Genomic DNA, 17,871 nt, shown 5'->3' with positions numbered 1-17,871 from the left:
CAAACAACAAAAAAAGTTGTATTTTAATCCCTCACAACTTTGAGCCTACATCTGTTGACTGTTTACTACATCATAACGGAAAAACAGGTTATAAGAGAATATTTAAAGGACCTGAGCAATATTGAGCTGGCAGATGGCACTATATATGAGGAACCTGTGGTGCTGGCGGGAAGCCTGTAACGGAGTATATACTGTTGGTACCAATCCTTATGAAAACACGTATGTGTATTCCCCTTGTACAGTGGAATAGTATGTGGTGAAGTGGAGCTCCTTATTCCAGAGTACTGCCACTTCATGTAGTCTGAAAGGTACAATTATCAAATTCCATCCATAGTTCATACTACATATCAGCTCTTTTTACAAATTGGCTCTGCCTTCCCAAGGAATGAAGGCAACATGAGGTTGGCACAGAAGATTAGTCCCAGGGAACTATTTATGCTACAATTTCCAAGCTGCATTATCCTTGACCTGCCCTGACTTTTAAGACTGACTGCTCTTTGAAGAGGTCAGAGAAAGCTCTTTGGAAAACCTCATTTTTGAAACAAAGTTAATATTTCTTTTCACATTTCTCCTTACTCTTAATTTTTACAAACAAAACAAACTTAGGTTGCTAAATGCAAGTTGGGGAGCAAGCGCAGCATTTGCACAGATATGGATAAACATCTATTTACAGAAATGGTAAACAGATGCCAAACTCCATCTGGCTCTGAGGGTTTGGCATCAGATTAAGGCACACTGAAAATAATTCTAGCTTGTTACAACTACCTTTTAGGGGTAAACTTTCAAAGCAGCCTTTAGGGATTTAGCAGTTTAATTTTGTTAGTGGGAGATTCCCAGCTAAATCTTTTTGTACTTCTGAAAAAACAGAACAAAATGTTAGGAAAAGCATTAACTAGTTAGGAATAATATTAAAAGATTTACATAAGTGTCTGATTAAATATAAAATGTTATTTTGTGGAGCAAATCAATATTGGTGTCTCTGCCAACTAGGTAGATATAAATAATATTTCAATCTACCTACATCTATATAGATTTATTGGTGGCTAAATATTAGGGCTGTCAAGCGATTAAAAAAAATTAATCATGATTAATCGCACTGTTAAACAACAATAGAATATCATTTATTTAAATATTTTGGATGCTTTCTACACTTTCAAATATATTGATTTCAATTACGACACAGAATACAAAGTGTATAGTTCTCACTTTATTTTTGATTACAAGTATTGCATTGTATAAAAACAAAAGAAATAGTATTTTTCAATTCACCTAATACAAGTACTGTAGTGCAGTCTCTATCATGAAAGTTGAACTTACAAAAGTAGAATTATGTACAAAAAAACCTGCATTCAAAAATAAAACAATGTAAAATTTTAGAGCCGGCAAGTCCACTCAGTCCTACTTCTTGTTCAGCCAATCAAGTTTGTTTACATTTGCAGGAGATAATGCTGCCCACTTCTTGTTTACGTCACCTGAAAGTGAGAACAGGCGTTCTCGTGACACTTTTGTAGCCAGCATCGCAAGATATTCACATGCCAGATGTGCTAAAGATTCATGTGTCCCTTCATGCTTCAACCACCATTCCATAGGACACGCGTCCATGCTGATGATGGGTTCTGCTTGATAATGATCCAAAGCATGCAGACTGACTCATGTTCATTTTCATTATCTGAGTCAGATGCCACCAGCAGAAGGTTGATTTTCTTTTTTGGTGGTTCAGGTTCTGTAGTTTCTGCATCGGAGGAGTGCTCTTTTAAAACTTCTGAAAGCTTGCTCCACATCTCATCCCTCTCAGATTTTGGAGGACACTTCAGATTCTTAAACCTTGGCTCAAGTGCTGTAGCTAGCTTTAGAAATCTCACATTGGTACCTTCTTTGCATTTTGTCAAATCTGCAGTGAAAATGTTCTTAAAATAAACAACATGTGCTGGGTCATCATTCGAGACTGCTATAACATGAAATATATGTGGCAGAATGCAGGTAAAATAGAACAGGGGACATATAATTCTCCCCCAAGGAGTTCAGTCACAAATTTAATTAACACATTTTTTTTTAACAAGCGTCATCAGCATGGAAGCATGTCTTCTGGAATGGTGGCCGAAGCATGAAGGGGTATACGAATGGTTAGCATATCTGGCACGTAAATACCTTGCAATGCCAGCTACAAAAGTGCCATGCAAATACCTGTTCTCACTTTCTGGTGACATTGTAAATAAGAAGTGGGCAGCATAATCTCTCGTAAATATAAACAAACTTGTTTGTCTTCGCGATTGACTGAAAAAGAAGTAGGACTGAATGGACTTTAGGCTCTGAAGTTTTACATAACTTCACTCAAAAACAAAACTATGTAACAAAAAAAATCTACATTTGTAAATTGCACTTTCATGACAAAGATTGCACTACAGTATTTGTATGAGATGAATTGAAAAATACTATTCTTTTGTTTATCATTTTTACAGTGCAAATATTTGTAATAAACAATATATGCTTTAATTTCAATTATAACACAGAATATGATATAAAAATGTAGAAAAACATCAAAAATACTTAAATTTCAATTGGTATTCTATTGTTTAATAGTGCGATTAAAACTGCGATTAATTTTTTAAAATTGTGATTGTTTTGCATTAATCGCATGAGTTAACTGCGATTAATCGACAGCCTTACTAAATATATATTAGTCACGTTTCTTGGAATTATTTGACTAATTTATAAAATATATTAGCCAGAATTAAAAGGAAACATATACTTAAAAAAATTTTAAAAATAAGTTTTAGTGTCCACACATCTATCCTGTTCTTGACACTCTAAGCATTATATATCAGCATTCACACACAGATCTGCATCCTCAGGACCCTCCCTGAACCAACATAACCCAAACTTTCAGAAGGGACCTTCTACACTGTATCCACAGAAGTTTTTGTATGTGCTTGCCTGCACACTCATACTTCACAGAGTATGATTAGCATTTTTGTACCAGATGTCACCTTCATTTTTGTGAAGTGCCGAAAATTTGAGACACTATAAAATCAATGTTTTTGCATGTACAATGGTTATCCTCGTTTGCAAGCAGATAATCATACAAGTGCAGATATTACAGAACAATTTGAGAGCATTTTTGAAAATCTGACCAATGAAGTTTTCACACACATTTGGAGCAGTTTTAGACCCGTAGAAGAGTGGGAGAATACTCATTGTATAATTTAGCATTTTGCAGGCAAACTAATGTTAATAGTCAAAAAGGCATCTGCTTTATTTCTAAACGCTTTTAAAAGCGGCTTAATACAATGCACCATGCATGCAAAGAGCATTAAATAGAGTTTTCAAAAGCACTCAGCAGTGACCTAACTCTGCCCCCACTTAAGTAAATGGGAGTTTTACCATGGACTTCAACAGGAACGAAGTTAGACCAATGCTGACTGCATCTGAATATCCCACAAAATGATTTGATTGCAGTGGACAGAATGCAGCTATATTTATAGGCACATGCAATCAATATCCATTCACACAACTACATCCTCAGGGCACTCCCTACACTGTGCAAGGTTTGGCCTCCCCCAGCCTCCATTACGTACCACCTATGCTAGGTTTGCCATGGTGGTTGAAGCATGAAGAACACATGAATCTTTAGCACATCTAGCATGTAAATAGCTTGTGACGCAGGCTATAACAGTGCCATGAGAACACCTATTCTCACTTCTAGGTGACATTGTGAACTAGAAGCAGACAGCATTACCTTCTGCAAATGTAAACAAACTTGTGTGTCTGAGCGACTGGCTGAACAAGAAATAGGACTGAGTGGACTTATAGGCTCTAAAGTTTTACATTGTTTTATTTTTTAATGCAATTATTTTTTGTACATAATTCTACATTTGTAAGTTCAACTTTCATGATAAAGAGATTGCACTACAGTACTTGTATTAGGTGAATTGAAAAATACAATTTTGTTTGTTTTTTTGCGGTGCAAAGATTTGTAATAAAAATAAATATAAAATGAGCATTGTACACTTTGTATTCTGTTTTATAATTGAAATTAATATATTTGAAAATGTAGAAAGTATCCAAAAATATTTAAATAAATGGTATTCTATTGTTTAATGGTGCGATTAATTGCACAATTAATCGTGATTATTTTTTTAACTGGTTGTCAGCCCTAGTATATACATACAGGATATATTCCTCTTGGGACTCTATTGGTAAGTGCAAATATTCTCATCCAATAAGAGACCTTATTCCTTTAGACAGTGCAATTTACATGACTTAAGACATGACATATTGGTGAAACTAAAATACATGTTACTTAATGGGTTAAACCCACTCTCCAATGAGCTACCAACACTTTTGACTAAACACAGAATCTTGCTCTAGATATAATGGACAACTGACGAAGTATACAAAAATTCTCCATTTGGCATCTGGTAGAAAAAAATATCAGAATAGCTTTGCAGATAAACACTAATTCTGGACTATATTTAAATTAATGGAAAGAAAACCAATGTACTTCGAGTCTTCAAATCCTGTCTAGAAATTGTCAGAAGATCTCTTATTTGTCCCACCCAGCGCTTGAATTGGGGAAATGTCTTGTGTGTCTCCATTTTTCCTCCAGTGTCGCTTTTAATTTTCTTCTTCAAACTAGCAACAGCCTGAAGACTGAGGATATGGCATTACCACCCACACCTCTCTTGCCCAGTTCAAATACTGAAAAGCTATTCCATTTCCTCAGAATCTTCCAGCTATTAGCAACACTCACTAATTCCCTCTGCAGATGGTCTGATTTGGCATCCACGTTAAGCTTATACTTAATAAGTATTTTTAAAACCATTCACTTTGAATTAGCAATAGAGCTTAGCAATTTTCCTTTTTTGAAGGGAGGTAGGGAACTACACTCAGGGAAGTACACACGGAGTTGGCTATCAGGGTTGTTGCCATGGGTGCTAAACCATCACCGAGGATGATGTGGGGGGATGTGTGTGTGCACCAAATCAGGGTCTTTTTTTTGTTTAGCCATTCAGGGGGCATCAAAAACATGACCCACCCTATGTGAGAACACACCTATGGCCATTCCCAAGTACACAAAAGGCACCAACTCCTCAGAAATTCAGAATGAAAGGTTAAAAATATAGGAGGTACAAAACCAAAATGTAGACGTGTTACAAACCCGACATAAGAGGCTGGCAGTGTTTGCCTGAAACACTCCACTGCGTTAGCAGATGTTGACCTTGCTGAGAAAGTGGATTAAGTGAGTGTCACTAATTCATGGAGGTAGGTGGTTCAACCCCACACGGATGTAAGGGAGAGTAAGGAGCAGCATGTTCCATCTCTTGGATCTAGGGTTTGGACTGAGGAAGGAACTGTAGAAGAAGCCAAGCCTGGGATGGAGTTTTGAGCTGAACTTGATGTTATTGTTAATTTAAATGTTGAAGGCAAACTCCAGAAAAGGGTGAGTGTTTGACTCTACACAACGTGTGGATTTTATCTGAGAGCAGGCTGGGAAAGGACTTTCTCCCATCACAAAACTATGAAAAACAGATTAAAGCAATGAGATTGCACTACATGCTTAGGGTTATTTTTAAGATGTTTCTGCTGCCCTCTTGTTCCCTGGTTTAGTCAAAGTGATAAAAAAGCATCTGTTTTGTGACCCACGCTCTATGGATAGTGTAGGAACAATTGAGAAATGGATCTTTGGTCCTTATTCCCATTTCAGATACATGCCGAGTAATAATAATAATAAAAAAAAAATCAATGATGCCTTTGAAGATATAGGACATTACTGTATGTGGCCCACTTAGAAGATTACTGTGTCTGAATGATCAGCACATTTAAAGATACAAATCAACCCATTTTCTGCTTTTGGGCCAGCACTTAGGATCTGGAAATGTTCCAGTTACCAGAAAACCGGACTATGCTAGCAATTTCCTGTGAAGATGGGGGGGAGGGGATGACTATTTGTTACATTCTTGAGTAGTTTATATCACCCAGGTTCAGCAGCAAAACAGTCGACTGGTTTTGTCTCCAACATTAGGTACACTGGAGTCATGGGATTTAATCTCCCAGACCGTGAAATCTTCAGTAATAATGTGGCAGGTCAAAACAGACCAACAAAATGAATGCCTACAAAAAGTCCATTTATGTAATCTAGGATGGTGAGCCCCAGATAGCGTGAAGTACAAACACAAAGAGCGTGGTGGCTACATGTTGAAAAACCATTTCTAATTTGACCCCATATTTATATAAACTATTGACAGCAGATTAAGACATTACTATACCATTATCCGTAAAATGGGAATGGAAATCTCCAAGATTTACAATACCTGCAGTGGGGGAGTTTGCATGATGGGACTTTTTTGGTAAGTTAAAGATCTGTTCACCGGGATCTGGTGGGGGGAGAGCATCTTGGCCTTGTCGAGCCACGACAGGATCATACTCTTTACCGTCATAGTTGGCATCAAAGAACTTCTTAAACCATTGGATAAAATCTAAGTTGTCTTGGAAGCGCCCTTTCACCAATTTCTCCACTGGAATCACCTGTAAAATACAATGGTAAAAGGTTCCATTAACACTGCATTGCCAGTACATACGTATTTCTCAGATTATCTAACAATTTAACTACCAATGTGGTGTCTCCTGCATCATTCTGGATTAAGAGTTATATGGTTAAGGTATTCTCAGCTTTGTGTGTAGTTATATATAAAGCCCCTTTAAATACTCATTTTCTAGCACTATTTTCCCATGAACGATATTAAGCTAACCTCTCAATAGTGCATGTTCTTCTAAAAGGTAGAAGTACCAGTAGTATGATACCATAGTACAGAGTCTTGCAACCTGACCCAAACCCCACGGGACCCCATCTACAAGTGTCAGATTCAGCTCGGGTCTGAAAACAACCCAACACATTTTGGCTTGATTCAGTTAGTCTCTCATCATTTCCTCCTGCCCATAGGGTTGGTGAGGCAAGGTGGCAGAGGCTGCTGAGTGCCCTGCTCCTTCTGGCCATGGTTGTGCTGCGCTGTGTGCGCCATGGAGCGAGCGTGCTGTGGAATTGTAACATCTATTATGTTGTAGCACATACAGCACAGTGGAATGGGAGAAGCCGGCTGCACTGGTACATGTAGACACTGCTGTGACGACCCCAGAAGCAGGAGGTGGATGGAGATGGATTGTGGGCGCAGGAGCCCCCACCAGGCCAAACCCCAAGGATGAGAAGGCAGCAGTGTTGACACAAGTTGGGAAAGTGGGGAGGAATGTCAGATTTCGGTTGGATCAGGTCTGAAAACAACTTGACACTCGGGTTGGATTTGGGCAGCCATGAGCTAGTCAAGTTTGGGATGGACTTTAAAATTAGGCCTATGCAGATCTCTACCATTGTACATAAGCCTTTACAACTGTTCTTCCTCAGATATGCTCCTTTTAGCTTTGAGTGACAACTGGGTTGCATGTAGCCAGTCTGAAACGACTGTCATCTTTAACAAGTAGTAATGGGGAGTCTGTTGGAGATTTTAGTTAAAATATTTCATGCGATTAGATGTATGTCCTAAAAATGAACAATTTCTTCAAAAAGCAAAGGGTCAGAATCTGGCTTGCTCTGAGTAGATGTGCAAGGAGCTGTCAGAACACAGGAAATCCTCTTTCACACTGCCCTGTGTGGTGGGGAAACAGGTTTGTCTAATGAGAACACTTGAGATTCTATGTAAGCACCGTTAGTGGTAGGTATGTCTGCAAAAGGCTTACAGAATCATAGAAGTGTAGGGCTGGAAGAGACCTCAAGGTATCATCTAATTGCTCCCCCTGTCCTGAGGCAGGATTAAGTAAACCTAAACCATCCCTGGCAGGTGTTTCTCTAACCTGTTCTTAAAAACCTCCAGCGATGAGGATTCCACAACCCCTTGAAAACCTATTCCAGTTCTTAACTATACTTACTGTTAAAAAGTTCTCTCTAATAGCTAATCTCAATCTCCCTTGCTGGACATTTATTCAATTACTTCTTGTTCTACCCCCAGTGGCCAGGAATACAACTGATCACCATTCTCTTTATAATAACCTTTTTCATATTTAAAGACTTATGTCGTCCTCCTTCAGCCTCTCTTCTCTAAACTAAACACGCCCAATTCTTTCAACCTTTCCTCATCATTATCGCCTACAAATGTAAACAAACTTGTTTGTCTGAGCGATTGGCTGAATAAGAAATAGGACTGACTGGACTTACAGGCTCTAAAGTTTTACATTGTTTTACATCGGTCATGTTTTCTGAACTTTTTTTTTTTTTGGTGCTCCCCTCTGGACTCTCTCCAATTTGTCCACATCTTTCTTAAAGTGGGGTGCCCACGATACTGTACGTCTCCAAAAGGGAAAGAAGCTGCTCCTTGGTGCACTCCTACAAAATCCTCAGAAGCATTCAGCCCACCTGTGTCCTGCGCAAGAAGATTGTCACCAACCAATACTGCTATGCCCTGGCACCCTCCACCCTGCCTCTGTAGTGAAGCAATGGATTTAAAAGCCACAATGGAGTTCAAACTCATCTATATTTTTGAAATACACACTCATTCTAATACTGAGGTACTAATCTGATCATTCCCACCCCACCTTCCACACATGCTGTATATAGAATGGTTTGTTTACATGCAAGAGTTCGGGAAACTGCCCATGGAGTTTTAATGAGCTATAATGGAGACAGAGAAAGTCTCTTCTGAATCAATATCTTGTGAATTCTTCACCAATGAAGATAAACCTTTACAAATATAGATGTTTTGTACATGCAAAACTGAAACATAACAGCATTTTAAACTTATTCAGTTTAGTTTCTCATGTTGCTACTGCTTACACAAACTGGGCAAATTCATGTTGAGAAACAGTTAATCTTATACCACTTCAAATTTAGTCTGAGTAAAACGTGTGATAGGATCCTATCTGCACACAGAATATACACCTGATTGTATCAAAGGGAAGTAGCCTGGAGAACACAGAGGATGGGTCAACATGATTGATTAAAGTCAGGGAAAGGAAAGGTAAAGACATATTTAGCTTTACAGAACAAATAATGCACAACAGGTGAGAGACTAAACACCACAAAGAACAAATATTGAAAAAAAAGCTTCATTTGTCAATGTCTATTTTGCTAGGAAAGTCGACCTGCTTGGAGAAAATGCTGATTACACATTTTATATGTTTTCTACATTTAAGACAGGCAGGGCATGGTTTGATTTGTTTATAGGTAATGTTCAAAGGTAAATTCTGGATAGATTGCATGGTTTCATATGTTTTAAGGCCAAAGGGACTAATAGGATCATCTTCTCGGAACTCCTTCATAACAGGCCATAGAAGCATCAAGCCCATATCTTGTGGTTGAGGTAGTTTGTTTGTTTGTTTAAAGAAAGACATCCAATCTTGATTTAATGACTTACCAAGCAACATGGTTCCATCATTTGGAAAGTTGTTCCAATAGTTAAAAATGTGCAACTCTTCATATCCTACCGTGAGTAAGTAGTATTCAGTACAACGATAGATACAGAATGCTTGTTGTTTACTTCTATTGGGAATTCTGAGTGTCAGCACACATGATCTTGAGTTTTCCCCTCACCTTATGAGGATCCCAGTATTTATTCATTTTAAGGATCTTCCAATGGATAGCATTTTATCATGAGGCCCTCTTGTGAACTTGGGGACCTAATGAGTGGTAATTTTTAAATTATTGACAACTAACTATTTTGGGCCCAGTTTTTCACCTTGAGCACTAAGGGTTCCTGTTTACACATTTTCTGCCTTTGTACCCAAATAACCATTTTTAGATTCAAAATGCCAGTGAGAGCATCTAAATACAGAACTGGGATCTCTAATTCAGGCTTTAGAGGTTGAAAAACTGGATCTGGTTATTATCATTTTGGTTCCCAATGTCCATTGTACACTACGCAGTATAGAAAATTGTTTTGTAAAACATTACAATTATTTAAATATTAAAAACGTACCTTATCCACATTCATTCTTTTAAATGATGCTTGCAGAAGTTTGAAATTGTGAATGTACTCATGCTCCAGCTTTGCCTGAAATTTTACTTTCTTCAAGCTAATGCACCCTGGGAACAACATGTCCATGAACTGGCAGTAAGCTGCTCCTATAACAAGAAAATGCATTGACATTAATCTTGATGCACCCAGCTATAACTAAGTGGCATTTATAGTCAGAAAAGAAAGTAACCATGCTTAATAGCTACTGCTGTAATTCATTTCTAGTGCCATGTACCCAACACCTATCTGTCCACTACAATGTTGAATAGTGTAAGTGGCCTATTAATATCTATATTATTTTCATTCAGTCTGGATGCACCAAGCACTGTCGTGTAACATCTAAAGGATGACCGTGACTGAGGCAAAGTAAATCATTCTTCCATTTACAACTGGCGTTGTACTGAAGTAGAATCCCTATACACAGTAGGGCTGCCTGCACAGCAAGTAAAGTCCCTAGCTCAGTTTAAATGGAAGCCACCTAATAAGTGTCTTCAGACCCCTACAGCTTCCCAAAGTTGGATCAAGGGAAAATATTTTTGTTTCCTGGAACCAAAGAAATCAATGGCATTGATATAAGGTAGCTTGCTCAGTTCGCAGCCAATCCTATTCAGTGCCCTCAAGTAGAGGCTTAAAATGAGAGAGCAAAAATGAGAGAGTGCAAAGTGACATGAATACAGGCTGGAAAAAAGAGTTTCAGAATTATGGCATCTAAGGCCATTTCTCCCCCTCCACCCCCCCGCTCCCCCTTCCCCAAAACAAAATCCTGCAATTTTTCATCTCTAAAGCTCAAAATGTAAACATTTGGCTAAGGAGACACTCAGAGTCATCTCATTGCCCAAAGCGTTCAGATATTGGGCTCCTCTTACTGCTGCCAGTTTTAATTCTTTCACAAAACAGCGTTACTAAATTTAGCATGAGGGTTCATTAAATTTAGATGCTAGCCACACGGGATAAAAATGTGCAACTAAACAAATATGCAGGAAAATTAAAAAAATAAAATAAAAAGGTGAACTAACTAGGAATATATAGGTAGCACTTTGTTACACCTAGTGACCTTTCCCTTAAAAGGTCCTTATGTCACAGCAGCACCATCATTGGGGAAGGGGGGAATCTTTACTAACGAGACATGAAAATGTCATGACATTTTGGTGATGTGCTAAAAATGTGGGGAGGGGAAATAAGGGCATGGGGGGGGTGGGGTTGAAGAGAAAACAACTCAGATTCTTTGTGGAACAATGATGTCCTCTACCCTGGGAGAGTATTCCACTGTATTAGCATATTTAAGGTCAATTTTCAGATGTGCATAGGCTCAACCACCTATATATCTGTGTATGAAAGTCAAATAATTGCACATTAAAAACTATTTGCACAATAAGTTTTTCAACTTTTTGTGCAAATAGTATTTATCAAAAGGGCTGTTTTGTGCCATCAACTGATGTATGGGGCAGGTCTAATAGGCACAACTTGGGTTTCTGCTTTTAACAATTTGGCTCAGTGTCACACAAATATTCTTTTTTAATCAAAGTTTTAGAAATTGTTTGTAGTCTTACAAGGTGACAGATGTGTCTGATCCTAGATTATCCTCTATTTATCTACAGGACAGATACAGCACAGATAGCAACAGTTGAAACTCTACCACACTTTTCTATCAATATGCCTCAAACATGTTCTGGAGGGCCCATTATTCTCTATACTCAGTCAACCATCATATGAAGGGAGGCAGAGACAGTCTTCCAGAAAAGAAAAAATAAAACAGTTTGAGCTAGAGTCACAGGAAAACGAGTTACATAAGCTACAAATGAGGCTTTCATGTGACTTATTGTCAAGGCTGTGACAACAGCCAAGACTCAGTGCTAGAAACTGCTGCCATTTTTAATACCCTCTTTGCACAGCATTTCTTATGAGGTATATTTACACTTACTGACTTTGCAGGTGGAGTTTACAGAAAGGATTTGAATTTCCAAAGACACCTTTTATTTAGCTATTTGCGATGGCTTTGGTATGCTTAAGATGTAAAATAAAGAATCCCTGTAGAACAGGAGCCTTGTGGCAAGTTAAAAACCTCAGATAATGCATCATCATACAGAAAGCTTTGTAAAGCAAACTAATTGCACAGAGCCTACATTTATATTGCAAGGGAACTAGTAAATAAATGCCCACCAATAGAAAGTATGTGAAATATTACTGCTGAAAGGGAAGATGAGTAGAGTGATACAGTACTGAATGGCTTGACTTGATTATACTATATTATTTATTACTATGTGGATTTATTTAGTATTCAGTGTTGTCCTAGCCATGTCAATCCCAGGATATTAGAGAGACAAGGTGGGCGAGGTAATATTTTTTATTGGACCAGTTTCTGTTGATGAGAGAGACACGCTTTCGAGCTACACAGAGCTCTTCTTCAGGTCTGGGAAATGTACTAAGAGCAACACAGCTAAATACTAGATTCAACAGATAGTTTAGCATAAGTAGTTAGCACGTATTCTAAGGGAACATTCAAGGTGAAGTAGCCCTCTAAAACCCCTGCAGCCATAGGACAAAAAAAAGAGGAGGGGGCTTGTGGGTTACAGACTGTTGAAATAAAACCTAAATCCAGTGTCTTTATTAAAACCATGATTTTTAGTGTCTAGCAAAGTTATGAATTTAAGCTCCTAGGTGCGTCTTTTAAAAGTGTTGTGCAGGTTTCCTTTGAGGATGTGGACTGATAGGTCAGATATAGAGTGATCGCTTTGTTCAATCTAAGGGGTCAATTGTGTAACTGATTCATGGTATAAAGGGAGTTTGTGCCAAACTCTCTCCCCCGACCCTTTCCCCACATATAAGCTTATACTTGAATACCTAGGTAATTGCCAAGAGTCCCTGAATACTCACTGCAGAACTGCTTGTGTTAAAGATATTCAGTGCTGAGGTTCTCACCATTTTATCTATAGCTGTCATTTTGTAAGTATACATGTGTTTGCAAAGTCATCTTTTATTGTTTCTGCTGGTAACAAATTCCTTTTGCATCCCTCTAGGCAGTAGCTTACTAAGTTTGAAACCCTGGTGATGACGCTTCCCCGTGCTCTCTTCTCCCTCTCATGTTGGTAGTTGTTTTTCTTGTATTTCATATCAGCCAATAGGAGGTTCTGGTTCTGTGCAATACCCAAATGCCAGAAACACTGAGTACATCCACTTTACAGTACTGACCTGAACTATGATCTCCGATAACAACACAGCTTGCTGCCAGAACACTTCCTCTACAGTAAGTTTCATTACAGTAACAAATATAAAAGTGGAGAAGGATGGGCCAAATTTGACATCAAAGACTAACTCACATCAAGTCACAATCACCAGCTGACGTATTTTAGGAACTCTAGAAAGGAGAGAGGTGTCAGAGCTCAAACATGTGTCAGGACAAGTGTCAAGAAGAAATCTCATACATAGCTAGGGCCCATATCCTGAGCACTGTGAATGCTGCTATCTTGCCGGATAATACAGGAAGTAAGGATGCATCCTATATTCCTTTGCTTCCCAGCACAGTGTTGGACCAAATAATCATCTTTGGTATTTTGTGCTTAGTTAGTTTAGTCACTTTCCCACAATGTTGGAGAGTTTTGGCACAGCCAGGGATGAGAAATTAAAAAATAATAATAATCACAAAACGTGGCAAGGGACACAGTGGCAGATAAAAGAAGCCAAGTATTAACTCTCAAATTGACTAGTTTAAGTTAACTGTGTCCCTTTAATGCAGCTGAAAATTCTAATAATTAAACTGTATTTAAAAAAACCCAAAACTATTATAGCTATTATGTAATTTACATGAACAAGGTTTCTGCAGCAGATTTACCACTTGTCATTTTACTTTATTTTAAAACTTTACCTTCTCTGCTCTAGTTTACAAAGCAAAAAAGTGGATGTTGGAAACAGTACAGCAACAACCACACTAGAACTGTCTCTCATGGTTAGTCTGTCTCTGTCCAGCCACAACCACATCAGAACTATCATCTCTCATGGTTAATCTGCCTCCATCTACCCCCTACTATATTTCCCTCCACATCTTATTTTTTGAAAATATTACCAGGGACTCAACTTTAAAAAAAAAAAAAAAAGAAAAGAAATTATAATCAGCAATATAGCAATAGAGAGGTTACCGAATTTTGTAGATGCACCAACGTTGGAACAGAATAAGAAAGGGTTTTTAACAATTATTAAAATCAATTCTGAATTTCTATGTAAATCTTATATTAGTTGTTTTTCTGGCATATTGATCTGGTCATTGACTTCTTTAATATTCTGAGGCTAGATCACAGAAAGCATTTGCAAGCATGGCTGTGCTGACTACACACGAATAGTCACTACTTTTGACCCAATTAGTATGTAGAAATTCTATACCCATTTTAAAATTAAGTGGCATAGCAACTATTTTTTATACACAGCAGTATTGCCTACTTCTGTTGTTGTATACAGCTGGCAGAAAGACACTTGAAGTTGATTTGTTTTAAGTATTTATATTTAGAAGAAAATAACTAGTTCCCCATACAGTGAAGTTACAATTGATGGTTTCTATAGTCCTGAATCAGGCTAACATGCCAAAGTATTACTGCTTCTGGCCCACGGGAGGCTTATGAATAATATTTTCCTTCCCTCCAAGAGAGAAAATTCCATTGTGATTAAGATCTAAAAGCTGAACATCACTAAGTCTTCATAACTTGGGTGTGGAAGTATGTGTGCTGAGTTGCTCTGCCACCAAGCCCTTTACACTGAGGGCTTTTTCTTGGTTTCCTGCATAGAGATTACTACACAGCATGCCTCAAATGTAAATAACAAGACTACACCCACAATGCTAACTAGGATGACTACAACCGTAGTAAGGGAGGGAACTGGCGTCTGTGGCAGAGTAAAGGCATGGAAGAAGAAACTGCTGATTGTAAAAGTGTCAAATGATTACATTTTAATTAAAACGTTTCAGTATATGCAAAGTTAAGGCTGACGTTTGCTGCTGATTGTGGTAGTTCTTAATGTTTTCAAAGTTGCACACATTCATTTTCTTGATAACTCAAGTTTTCTTTGTCTTCAGCACAGTGCATCCAGGTCCCATCTTGCCCTTTTTTTTTCTCCTGAGAAACAATCTGCACTCTTTCTGCTCAACACCTGGAGGCTGGAGCCTTCTGATCTTTAATATGGCCCAGAATCTTGTGTCCTGGGATTTGTGGCATTTCAAACAGACAATGAATACATCACTCACTTTCACTAACACAACTGGACACGAGCTGCTGTTGTTTAATATGATTCACATACAGCTTAGCTGCATTAGAGAGTGAAGGATTATCACCATGGTATCCAAGCACTGAATGGGAGCCTTGGTGCAATTATTATTATTATTATTATTAAATAGTCAATATAAATCCAGAGTTCACAATGGAAACATTGAGAGACTGATAGCTAAAGGAGCAGGAACAGTGGAGAAATGGTTGAAAATGAGAACCATATCCAGGAAGGAATTTACAAAGTTGCTCATTAGTTTCCCAAATGAAATGGCACCTTGCAACTTTACTGTTCAAAAATTTATGCAGCTCTTGATTCGCTTCTCTAAATAATTCCAGTTGGAAGTGGAAATCAGTCACCTAACTCCTGCACAATTATACAATAGTATTTTTTTTATTAGGTTTGCACATGTGGAGATGATAGTTTTATTGATAAAAACAACCTAGTTATTTTTATACAAAATGTCCTTGATATAAGCCAAACACTTCGTCATTTTTCATCCTCTGCAGCAGAAGCCAGGTCAACTCCTCTCCCCACTGAGAGACCCTTTACCTCATGTTGTATATTAACAGGTTCTGACCATCTCCTAATGGCCCAATATTCTTATAATACTAGCGCACGTCCATGCATGGAATCCCTGCCAGTTCTTGACTATCCCAGTGGTTCTGTCCTCCCAATACTGTTGCATCTCCCTCTTCAAGTTTCCAGCCTTAGAGGATTACAGGGGTTAAACAGGGTCTGGGCTTTGCTGCCCAGAGTTCTGATATGTCAGCCAGAAATTCCTCCTCCTGACAACACTACTGACAGACTCTCACAAAATCCTTGAGAGTGGGATATCCACTGGGCATGAAATGCCTGGTAATACACCAGTGTCCTGAAACTGAAAATGACATGTGGTTGTAATGATTGTGTTTATTATAAAGGCAAAGGATATTTCAAAGACAAAGCAGGCCCGAAAAGATAATGGAATATTCCAGGGGTCGGCAACTTCTGGCATGCGGCTCACCTGGGTAAGCACCCTGGCGGGCTGGGCCAGTTTGTTTACCTGCCGCATCGGCAGGTTCAGCCGATCGTGGCTCCCACTGGCCGCAGTTCGCTGTCCCAGGCCAATGGGGGCTGCGGGAAGCGGTGCAGGCCAAGGGATGTGCTGGCCACGGCTTCCCACCACCCCCGTTGGCCCAGAGCGGCGAACCACAGCCAGTGGGAGCCGCAATCGGCTGAACCTGCTGACGCGGCAGGTAAACAAACTGGCCCGGCCTGCCAGGGTACTTACCCTGGTGAGACGCATGCCAGAGGTTGACGACCCCTGGAACATAGGAGTAAGTCTAAATTTGAGTGTCATGTGTTAGTTAAGCAAATAATATTGGTTTTATTAAGGAGATTGTGTACCTGAAGAAATTTTTTTTAATGGACCTAGATATTTTTGATGATTGGGTCAGATAGCTGGTGATGCTTTGGAGATCTTGGGGCTTGCTGGATAGTTTTAAAAAGAGGTAAGTTTGGGTAGTGATGCAAAGAAGAGGTGATGAAGTCAGTTGTTAATGAAAACAAGACAGTTTTGCAACTCTTTTCATATATTGACTCCTTAGCACCAAGTTAAAAATTAGTCACTCCGGTGCAAACCTACTGAAGACAGTAGGCTTCCACAGACGTTACTCAGGGTATAATTTTGCCTACAGAATCTCTATTACTAATGATGATTAGAGCCCTGCACACATACAAAATTTGTGTCCGCATCTGATCTGCAAACATGGTCGGCGGATATCTGCATCCACAGATGTGGATATCCACAGATATAAAGCTGATATCTGCATAATTGCAGGGCTCTATGGTAATGTACAATATGCAAGAAACCTGCTTTACTTTCAGATCCCATTCTAAGGTGCAGGATTGGCAGAGAAAACATCTTTTAACTCTCATACTGAGGACATCACAGCACCCCACAGTGTCTGTTTACTGTGTCACTTCTCAGACTAGAACAGCACTGCAGGGGAATGCAAAGAAGTTATTAACTGATGTCAAAACTATGGCAACAGAAACTCGATCCTGAACTGGTAACTAAACAAATAAAGAAAGAACTGATTTGATTTGTTCTAAAATGTAGTTTAGAGGCAACATTTTTAAATGTGTTTAAGAGACTTCAGAGCCTAAGTCCCATTGATTTGCAGTGAAAGATAGGTTCTTAAGGGCTAGATTCACAAGAGGACATAGAAACCTAACAGGCACTTTAGACTCCTAATTCTCAGGATCAGATCCCACTGAAATCCATAAAATCTCCACTCGTCTGCCTCAATTAAATCAATTTGATTCAAATCAAATCCACCCTGCTCCCCTGGGACTTGGATGACCTTTGATCCAGTCCCTCTGCTTCAATGAGTTTTTAATGAGTGGGACAGCCTCAACAGGAGAGACTAAGGTATGCCCATATCAGAATATCCCATAGCCCACTGGTTAGGGCACTCACCTAAGAAGTGGTAGATGCCAGTTCAAATCACTTCTCCACCTCAGACAGAGGGGACCTGGACTAAGGGTTCCCACATCCCAGGTGAGTATCCTAAGCCCTGAACTGAAAGTTATGAGGGAATTCCTCTCCCTCCCCGCTTCTTGCTAAAGAGACATAAGGGTC

The 17,871-nt window shown here is 38.9% G+C and overlaps 1 protein-coding gene across 9 annotated transcripts in view; it reads right to left on the bottom strand.

Annotated features, from left to right (window-relative positions):
* The window catches only part of MAPRE2 (microtubule associated protein RP/EB family member 2), a 157,157-nt gene that overhangs the window by 28,933 nt on the left and 110,353 nt on the right, over positions 1–17,871 (bottom strand). For all 9 annotated transcript variants that reach the window (XM_005279948.4, XM_065582101.1, XM_065582096.1 and 6 more), the window contains 2 exons: positions 9,960–10,105; positions 6,312–6,525 (listed from right to left, as the gene is read on the bottom strand). In XM_005279948.4, coding sequence (XP_005280005.1) covers positions 6,312–6,525; positions 9,960–10,105 — 360 coding nt within the window. The remainder of the gene's footprint in view (positions 1–6,311; positions 6,526–9,959; positions 10,106–17,871) is intronic.

Source organism: Chrysemys picta, chromosome 2 (genome assembly GCF_011386835.1).
Source record: "Chrysemys picta bellii isolate R12L10 chromosome 2, ASM1138683v2, whole genome shotgun sequence".
NCBI classification, from domain to species: Eukaryota; Metazoa; Chordata; order Testudines; family Emydidae; genus Chrysemys; species Chrysemys picta.
Note: the sequence above shows the minus strand (reverse complement) of the source record. Positions and strands in the feature narration are given on the sequence as shown.